The following is a 9,833-nucleotide window of genomic DNA, read 5'->3' on the forward strand; positions in this document are numbered from 1 at the left end:
GTTATTAAAAAAAAAAATAATAAAAAAATAAAGAAAAAGAATGTGGCAGAGAGTGTCATGGATTACCTGGGCGCACACCCTCCCCAAGACGAGCACTCAGAAAGCTGATAACTTTGAAAAATGCCAGTAACTAGAAGATGGGTTCAACTTAAAAAGTCCATGCTTGAAAATAAATAAAGAGCAGGTCATAGCATTAGGAATCCTATAAGGCTTGCAAGTATTTGCTAAAAATTATGCTAACCGGTAGCATCTAGGTACAAGCTAGCCCAGACTGCCAAGCAGAACTTAGAACTTTGGGTGGCCTTTTCTTTTTCTTCTCCGTGTCCTCCTTTACAGACTTCTATTTACATTTGGCTTTAAATATGAAAATACTTGATAAACTTTATAAAATGTACATTTTTTAAAAAATATTTCTGAAAAACTGACTTGAAAAACAAAACAAAACAAAACAAAAAAAAAAACCCCAAAATCCTCCGCACCAGAAATGTTGAGCTGGAGAGGATTTCTTTTTTTTTTTTTTTTTTCTTTTTTTTTTTTTTTTTTTTAAATTTTTTGTTTTCCTCCTTTGTTTTTCTTTTTGCTTTAAAGAAACAAGCTGAATCCTGCATCCCCAATCTCTCATCCCTCCCTCCAATATCTCAAGTATCATTTAAGTGTGAGCACTGGGCACCTGGGGGATGCTGACCTGGAGTTCCTTTTTCTCCAGCTCAGCCTTCTCCATCCCTTCCCCATCGCATTTTCACTGAATACTCTTTGGTTTTTAGTTACTTTCCACGTACAAGAAGATCACAAATAGCAGCACTAGCAGCACTCAGTTGTCTTCACTACTGTTGACCCAGAAACTGCAACCAAATCACCTTTATATGCTCAGCCTTTCCATTCTTTGACATCCCCCCACCCCAGTAACAGCCTTAGTACTTGCACTTCAACATCTGCCCTCTCTAGGAGCCAAATCTCTCTTTACAAAGTTGAATTTCCACAGTTTTTGAACCCCCCCACTGGAGATCTGAAGAGAAACCATTTCATTGCAGGCATTTCTTTCAGGCAGGGCTGGAAGGGGCCAGAGGCCTTCACAGATATCCATTTTTGCAGAAGACTTTAGACCTAGAACAAGCTGTTTTTTAATGGCATTACAGTGATCCAATACTGCAAGAAGTTGACTGGGATTCTCCTCCCCACCCACCCCCACCCTCTCCACCTGCTCCTCGGGGAGCAAGCAGCCAGCACAGGGTCACTGTCCCCTTGATCTGAGAGGCACAGATAATTTAAAGCCTTCTGAAGGGTGAAGGAGCCAAAACACTGCTAAAGCCAGAGCTCCTGGGTCTGCTGAGAGCTGAGTGACACGGCTCAGCCACCCACCCCTCACTGCCTGCTGGGGAGCAGGAGTGAGGGATGGCCCTGGCTTGGCATCCTCATCCTCATCCTCCCCCAGCTGGAAAAAAAAACATCCAACAAGCTGGAAAAAAAACCATCCTATTTCTGACTCCCTGCCCTGCTGAAGAGAAGCTGTTCTCTTTTTTTTTTTTTAAAAAAGCAAAATGCTACAATCCCTGTGCCAGTCTCAAGTGTCTTGTTGGTTGGTTTGCTTCTCTTTTCCTTTCCCTTCCTCTTCCAGACCCCTTCCCAAGGAGGTCTCCATCCCTCAGCTGATCCCTGCTCCTCACTCAGCACCTCGGGGGGCTCGGGCAGGTGTTGAGGGGTCCCAGGAGGGCAGCCAAGGAGAGGATGGCTCAGTTTTCAGGGCTGAGGTCCAGCACCCCTTTGGGAATGTGGGCACTGACCTTGACCTTCTGCTGCTGCCCAGCTGGGCTCAGGCCCAGGGAGGAGAGATGGAGAGATGCTCCCCTGTTTGCTTCATCCCAACTGGGTTTTCTCCTTACAAGAAAGGAAGGGAATTTATTTCCCTTCAGAGAAAAGCAAGGAGGGAAGGGGAGGAGGTCCTAGCTCACTCGAGATCCGAGTCCTACTCTTTTAGAATAAGGTGCAAAATAAAGGTGTTAAAAAGAAAAGGAAAAAAAAAAAAAAATTAAAACAAGCGAAAGTGACTGAGGTTCGAAATTTTTTTTTTTTGTTTAAAGCAGCCTGTTCCTTTTTTCTTTTTTTTTTTTTTTTTTTTTTTTATTTTTATTTTTTGTTTTTGTAATAAACTCACTGTGCAAAACTGCATTTTCTTTGGTATCCATTTAGGTAGTTTTAACTTTTTCTGCGTATACATATTATCTGTTTCACTTTTCCTTTAGACAGAGAATTACATTCTCCCCCCCAAAATCATAGTTTTGCTGGAGGCTACTGATTGGCCTGATTTTACGTAATGCCCCTTATGTAATTGGAAAGAGAGAAATTGATTCTAGCTATCAAACTACTGGCCTCAAAAGGAGTTTAGACTTTCTGACATCGGCCTCTCTGAAGTGATCACAAGCTTTTCAACCCCAAAAGTTCAACACTGACTTTTTTTTCTTTTTTTTTTTTTTTCTTTTTTTTTTTTTTTTTAATTACACAAAGAGAAAATAAAAACTACACTGCAACAAAAATAACCATTTGTGTTCATGTAGTTAGCAGCAGCTTTTAAAAAATAATTATAATAATAATAATAAGGCAGATTATTGCCTTTGTTATGCCATTAAAAACATTCTTGTTCCCTAGAGAGAAGCATTCTGGAAAAAGTTGAAAAAAAAAAAAAAAAAATAAAATTATAACCCAACCAAAGCTTGCCTGCAAGTTCAAGTTTTGTAAAAAAATATATACATAATTTATTCTACAACATATGTGCCTTCTGTTCATACTTAGACATGTTTAGTGCTTTGTGTTTAGAGTTCATTTTCTCTCCTCCCTCCTCTGAGGACAGCCCTAAAACCAGCCTGGGTTTCTCAGGTCTGTTTGCCTTCACCCCACTCTTCCACAGTACCGTTGTCTGAAAACTTTTCTGGGCCAACTTCTCGGGTCAACGTGCCTTTGACCGATTCCTTTCGTTTGTTTTTTTCTTTATTTATCTTTTTTTTTTTTTTCTCCTTTCCACCAGAAGAGACAGCAAGAGTTTGTCAGTCATATTTCCGACTCCCGCCGTAGGGGCCGGGGCTCTAGGGGCACCCCTGCTTGGTTGTGGTGGTCCATGTCTGGGTGGGTGTCTGTGCTCATGCTCTCAGGCACCCCCGTGTCAATCTCGTCCTCCTCTTTGCTGAGGGAGACTTCGTTCTCGTAGCAAAAGGAGTTTGCGTTGGAGAGGATGTATTTCTTCTCTGCTAAGTCTCTGGCACTGCAGATGGGCGTGTTGGGCACTTCGTAGGTTTTGTGGAACCTCGAGTAGTCCACTTTGTAGTAGTTTTTCTCTTCGAAGAGCACGGGCTCGTAGCGGTGGCCCCAGAGGATTTCATTTGCCAGGTAGGAGCTGCGGCACTGGGTGGTCATGGCGGTGGCTTCCACCATGCCCTCCAAGATCACTACAATTTCAAACTCGGCGTTGTCCATGTCCTGTTTGCTCAGGTCATACAAAGGGCTGTCCTCATCTATCTCATGCACTATGGTGATGGGGGAGACCAGGAAGATGCGGTCTATCCCGCTGTCAAACCCCACGTTGATGTCTATTTGATCCAAAGGGATGTACTCCCCTTCCGACGTGATGCGGGATTTGAGGAGCTGCGCCCTCACGTGGGCCTCCACCAGGTGGCTTTTCCTCAGGTTCCCGACTCGCCACATCAGGCAGAGCTTCCCGTCTCTCATGGCCACCACGGCGTTGTGGCTGAAGACCAGGGTTTCGTTTCTCTTTTTCGGCTTCGCCATCTTGGCCATGACGGCGCCGATGATGAAGGCGTCGATGATGCAGCCCACTATAGACTGGAAAACCACCATGAAAACCGCGATGGGGCACTCGTCCGTCACGCACCTGAACCCGTAGCCGATGGTGGTCTGGGTCTCGATGGAGAAGAGGAAGGCTGCGGTGAAGCTGCTGACCTGCGAGACGCACGGGGTGTTGTTTTCCTGCTCCTCCAGGTCCCCGTGCAACAGGGCGATCAACCAAAACACACAGCCAAAAAAAAGCCAGGAGAGGACGAAAGCCAGGCAGAAGATAACCAGCATCCACCTCCAGCGGATGTCCACGCAGGTGGTGAAGATGTCTGCCAGGTAGCGCTGCCCCTTCTCGCCCACGTTGATGAACTGGACGTTGCAGTGACCATTTTTTTTGACGAAGCGGCTCCTGCACTGCTGCCTGGTGTGTACCTTGCCCTTCCCATTCCCAAAGCCGTTGGCAACAGCCATGGTTGCCAACTTCATGCCGTCCTCTTCCGAGGACACGATGCTGTAGCGGTTGGTTCGCACGCTGCCCATCACTACTGCTGTGGACTGAGGTGCTTCTGCTTTAGAAAACAGTCTGAGTTTCTGCAAAACCCTTTGGAGAAACAGTTTTGAAAGTTCCAGAGGAACACACACACACAGAAAAAACGGGGAGAGGCCGCAGTCCCCAAAAGCCCTTGGGTCAACCAAGGACGGTCTTGTGGCATGCAGAGTGAGCTGAACAAGTAACCGTCATAGAGAGGGCATGGTCTGCAAGAGAAAGAGAAAGTCACATTAGATTGGGGAGGAAAAGGATAAAACCTGCAAGAATGGGTCAAATGACTCTGGTGGACCCGTAGGAATTTTTTCCCATTATCAATGGGAACACACGAGGTGTGCAGTTGTGCACCAACAGGAGGACATCATTACCGAAGAGATGGCACCACTCCTCCTGAGCAAGAGCACTGGAGTGACCACGTCACACAAGCCATATTTTCCCTTTCAAGCTGGACATGCAAAGAAACTCCCTACTACTTCCCAGAGAAAGTTGATTTTCAACCAAACAATCAACCTCCCCAGCCACCTGTTCACACATAAATAATGCAGCAGGTTTTAGGGACTCACATGTCTCCTGGACTGTTTTACCTACAGCAAACAAGGGAGTGTGCAGGCAACACAAGGCAAGACAACATTTACTGAGAAAAGCCAGAATCTTGGAAACTGCAAATGTTGGCGATTTCCATGAAACCACCTCGCTTCTAATTCATTTTTAAATTAGGTTACAAAGAGGAGCTGTGTATTCTCTGCAAATGGCAGGGGAAAAAACCAGCCCCATAAACTCGTTGAGATCCAAGTGGCTTTTACACTCACATTCAGCTCAAGTTGTACAAAGCAAACTAAACCTTCCATCTGCTCCTGCTAATGCAGCCAGCAAAAAGCTACCATGGAGCAGCACCATCTAAGTGTCCTCCTAACACCCCTGCTGGGAAGCACCAGCTCCTTCCCCTCAGCCACTTCCATCTCCAACCAGTAACACTTTGGAGTGTCCCATGAGCCTTGAATGTCAGCAATTAAGACTCAGCAGAGAGGCTCCAAAACTTTCTTCCCGAGGGTAGAAGCCACCAAACTTGTTTCAGGGAGGTCTGGCTTAGTCCCAGGTTTAGCTTTTAACAAGTGCGTCATCCATTAAGTCATGGACAGAATATCAGGAAATGCAACTGAAACACTGCAGAGGAGAAGAGGTGCATGAATGCACCCCATGGAGGGAATAAAACTAAAACCAAGCCATGGGGACTGTCTGCTGTACCTTTGTCACAGAAGAGGAGACTTCAGTCCCATTATGCAGCAGTGGGGAATTAAACTGTGATGCTCTTCATAAACCAAGATTATCAAAACTCCCCTGAGCTGGTCCAAAACCCAACGAAACTGCAGCAGTCTCTGTCCACAAAACAGCTTCACTGCTCTCAGGGTCTTCCTCCTAGTCACATCTGACAACAGCTACAGATAAGAATTTATCTCCTTTCTCAAAAGTGGCTCCCTGCAGAAAGGTTCCAAAAACTTGAAGGATTTCCAAACAGTTTCTCAGCCCTCCCACATCCTTCAACCACATTGTGAGGGCTTTAGGTCAGCAAACACTTGTTAGAAAAAGAGCAGGTGACAAACAGAAAACAACATCGTGTTCTCAGCTGCATGCAGCCAGCTTTTCCTTCTAGAATCTCTCTAGGGTTTACTTTTACCTTTTCTTCTCTTCTTTTTTTTTTTTTTTTCCCCCCCCTCTACTTCTGTTTGTTGTGCAAGAATGCATCCCCACGCCTACTTGCTGAGATTACTCATCTGTGACTTCAGCGCCCTAACAAGACATTCTGGCAGCTTTTGATGGGTTTGCTAATGCCCGGGTTTCAGCTCAGCTCTCAGCAGAATCTTACAGGATGGTGGAGCTGCCCTCTCACTGCTCTGCACTCCATAAAGATTCATTTCTACCCCCCCACACACACCTTTTTAATCAGGAGTTTTCTTGTTCCCATCAGGATACCATACTCAAAACCAGAAAGGAATTATTTAATGTTCAATTATTTTTTTTTTCTGAAAAACACTTTTACTAGAAACCTGAACACTTGGAGAATGTGAAATTCTTGTTGATACATTCCACACAAAAACCCTGAAAAACCACTGCGCTGGGCTGCAAATTGATCACTTTTATAAACCACATCCTATAATCACAGTCATCTTTGACTTCCACATCCAAAAATCTGTTTTGGTCCAACCTAGTGGAAATATACAGCCCAGGAAACACTTCATTTTGAAATTTTTTTTTTTCTTTTTCTTTTTTTCCCTGCATTGTCTCCTGGCTTTTAAAAGAAAACTTGTGGTGGAGGGAAAGATAAGCTGTAAAGTCTCAAGTGTCTGAATATGCAGCTTCCCCCACAGAAGTCTTGACCCAAGGACGTTTGTCTGAATTCCACAAATCACTGAAACCATAACAGCAGCTTCCCGTGGCATGTTGGCTGCATTTAGAAGTCTGAGACCCGAATTAGGTAGCGTGCAGGGTCACATTGCTGCTCTGAGGAGCTGAGCAGCTCCTACCTACTGCACCTTGCACAGCCTCCTGCCTTCTCCCTGCCCTTGGGACTGGTTCTGCACCAGCTGAGCTCAAATGATCCCCAAATGTGGGGGGATAGGTGGGCAGGGGGCACCCTCTTCTACCTCTACAGACTGCTTAAAGTTTACACAACCAAGTCCCTCTGCTGCAGCACAGTTGAGTTCTTTCTTTCACAGCACATTTTGTCTCTTCCTTGAGAGTGCTCAGAGTGGGGAGGATGATAGGATGGGACCAGGGTCTGAGTCTGACCTTATTCCTGCTCATGGCAGCACATCCCTTGTAAAATGCCCAGGAGATCCACTGGCTGTCCTCTCACACACCAGGCTCGTTGTTCACCCTGACTTTCACACCTAGGTTCAGTAGAAGAGCCTTCAAAAACCCTACAGACAATCCAGCTGGCACAAAAATCTCATGGTGCTTGTTATAGTGTTAATCCACCTGCTGCTCCACGGCACAACTTTGCTCACACACACACACACACACACACACACACACACACACACACACACATCCCATTATCAGCTGGGGGCACCAAAGATGCCAAACTACTGTGACACCAGCCCTGCAATCATCACCAGACAAAGAAACCGACCCAGAACCCACAAACCAACCCAAATCTTTGTCTAATTGGGCCCAACGCACTGGAGCCAAACACAGACACAGCTTCACATTCCCTCATCCCTCAGGTGTGTTATCAGTCTGGATGCAGCTACTTTTCCTCCTGTAAGAGGCTACAAGACCAGAGCAACACACTGGCACTGACACGGGTGGGATGGGAGAGTCCTGGGCTCACTCTGCTGCAAGGAGATGCTTGGAGGAGCAGAGAAAAACGAGGAGCAGCACTTGGGAACCCATTTCTGTGCAAATCCCACAAGGAGGAGCCCGGACCCTCCACTTTTTCCCTTAGCAAGCATCCCCCCCCTCTGAGACCACCCCTCAGGAAAGCCGTTCTCATCCCACACCTAAACCCTGCAGCCAGCAGCTCTATGCAAAAGGTTTAATAGCGAGGAAAAAACTTGGAAGTGAAAAAAAAAATTAAAAAATAAACCAAAACAAATCAGGGAAGGGAGAGAAGAGCAGTAATGAGCTCCTGGAGCAGTTATTCCCAGGCTGACGCCAGGCAGCCCTGCAGCGAGCCGGGCACATGTTGCTAAGGGAGCCCCAGCACTCACCTTCGCCCAGAGCCCTCGGTAACCAGAACAAAGGAGCTGCTGCCTCTTCCCTCCCTCCCGGCTGCTGGGCACAACCATCCCCAGAACCTTTCTCCAGAGCCCGGAGCTAAAAGTCATTTCCCGGGGCTGGTTTGGGTAGGACTCGAGTTACACAAAGCGCTGAGCTGCCTGCGAAAGGGTCTGTCCTTCGCCGTCAGGCAGGGGGGTGGAAAAAATAATAAATAAATAAAAATAGTTTTTTAAAAAAGGAGTAGATGGTGATGGTAAGATGACACAGGAGGACAAGAAAGGACAAGTGCATCTGGTGTCCTGCAAGGGGACGGGTTCTGGGTATTTCTAGCTGATGATAAAACATCTACAAGTGAAGCAGCCATCACCAGGGGGTGTACTTGATGCACCGGCTGTGGGAATGGAAAAGCAAACAAGTGTAAAGGTAAGGCTGGAGCACAGAACAAGTGCCGGCTGCCTGCGAGGTGGGAAGGCTGGGAGGGGAAAGAGATGGGAGTCCCGGCTCAGCCTCGGCCACCGGGAAGGTGGCAAAGCAGCCCCGCACCCCCGCGAGTCAATCTGCTCTTCCTTATCAGTATTTTTTCCTTTCACTGTCATGAACTCAGTTGAAACAATACAACCTCTTCACAGGCTCCCCAGCTGCAATGCGTTTGGTGTGGAGATTTTTTTTTTTTTCTTTTCCCTCTCTTCCTATTTATTTGGCAGGATGATTGAAGAAAATCGCGCGTTTCCATAATGCCAATGCGTGAAACTACAGGTTCCTTTCACACCCCTCTAAGACATTTCGGACGCACCTCTAAAAACATCACAAGCAAGAAAAAACCCGCATCTCATCTCTTGACACTTCTGACCCCTCTCTTGTCCAGGAAACAACAGGCGAGAAGAAGGGGAAGGGATGGAGCGGTGCTACTCCTGCCACACGGAGTTGTCATGCAAACTTCCAGCCCTTCCCCAGAATAAAATATCCCGGGGGTGGAGGGGAGGGAGCAGCTGGTGCATGGAAAGTTATGAACATAAACAGATGCTGCAAGCAGATGCTCGAGTGTTCCCAGCATACCTATCTAATTATTTTAGGCACTGAGAATAGCTCGGGGATGGTGCATGAGACATGCAGGAGTTCCCCCTCCAAACGCCTGTGCCCGAGGAGCGTGCAACAGATTCAGGGAGCAGGGGAAAAACTTCAGCCCCGTTTTCCTCTGCACGGCGCACGCACCCGAACCGCAACCCGCGCATCGCCCCTACCCCTGGCAACCACTTGCTGGGTGGGCTTGGAGAATAAATCTAGCGAGAAGACGCTGCTTACCTGCCGGTGGCTTGACCGGGGAAGCTTAGAGAGTTAAAGGGCCGTAAGATCCAGCGGCTGTGGGGAGGCACCGAGCCAATCCCTGGGTGCCCGCGGGCCGCCGCCGCACCGCTTGCAACTGAGCCACTCAATGAGCCGCTGCCCCTTTTTTGCGGGCTGCCATGTGATGTTTAATAGCGGCTCCGACGTCTCCGCCCCCGCCGCTGCCCCGCACCAATGGCAGGAGGGAGGTTGGGCCGGGCCGAACCGGGCGGGCTGCGGGGCCGGGGGAGAGCAGCAGAACGGCGGCGGGCGAAGGGTGCGGGGGTTCCTGCCGGGGATGGGGGGCGGTGGGTACCCGGTGCCGGGGGTTTTAGGGGTGTTCTGCCGGTGTAGGAGGGCGGTGGGGACCCGATGCGGGGAGCCGGGGGTCCCGGGGGTCCCGGGGATGCAGCCCCCGGAGCCCGCTGTGTCAGTGCCGGCAGCGCTGCGGCGTTCCCCG

General features: G+C 48.0%; 1 protein-coding gene across 2 annotated transcripts; it reads right to left on the minus strand.

Moving 5' to 3' along the window:
* Positions 1–502: 502 nt before the first annotated feature.
* KCNJ2 (potassium inwardly rectifying channel subfamily J member 2) lies at positions 503–9,513 on the minus strand. Of its 2 annotated transcripts, none has more exons than XM_071764642.1 (2): positions 9,353–9,513; positions 503–4,539 (listed from the first exon to the last, which is right to left on the minus strand). In XM_071764642.1, exon 2 carries the CDS (start codon positions 4,321–4,323, stop codon positions 3,043–3,045), a length of 1,281 nt encoding a protein of 426 aa, XP_071620743.1. In that variant the 5' UTR covers positions 4,324–4,539; positions 9,353–9,513; the 3' UTR covers positions 503–3,042. The 2 variants fall into 2 exon arrangements, with proteins under 2 accessions (XP_071620743.1, XP_071620744.1); XM_071764643.1 differs by lacking the exon at positions 9,353–9,513 and adding an exon at positions 8,041–9,322.
* Positions 9,514–9,833: the final 320 nt, after the last annotated feature.

The sequence above is a fragment of the Heliangelus exortis genome, chromosome 20, assembly GCF_036169615.1.
Source record: "Heliangelus exortis chromosome 20, bHelExo1.hap1, whole genome shotgun sequence".
NCBI classification, from domain to species: domain Eukaryota; kingdom Metazoa; phylum Chordata; class Aves; order Apodiformes; family Trochilidae; genus Heliangelus; species Heliangelus exortis.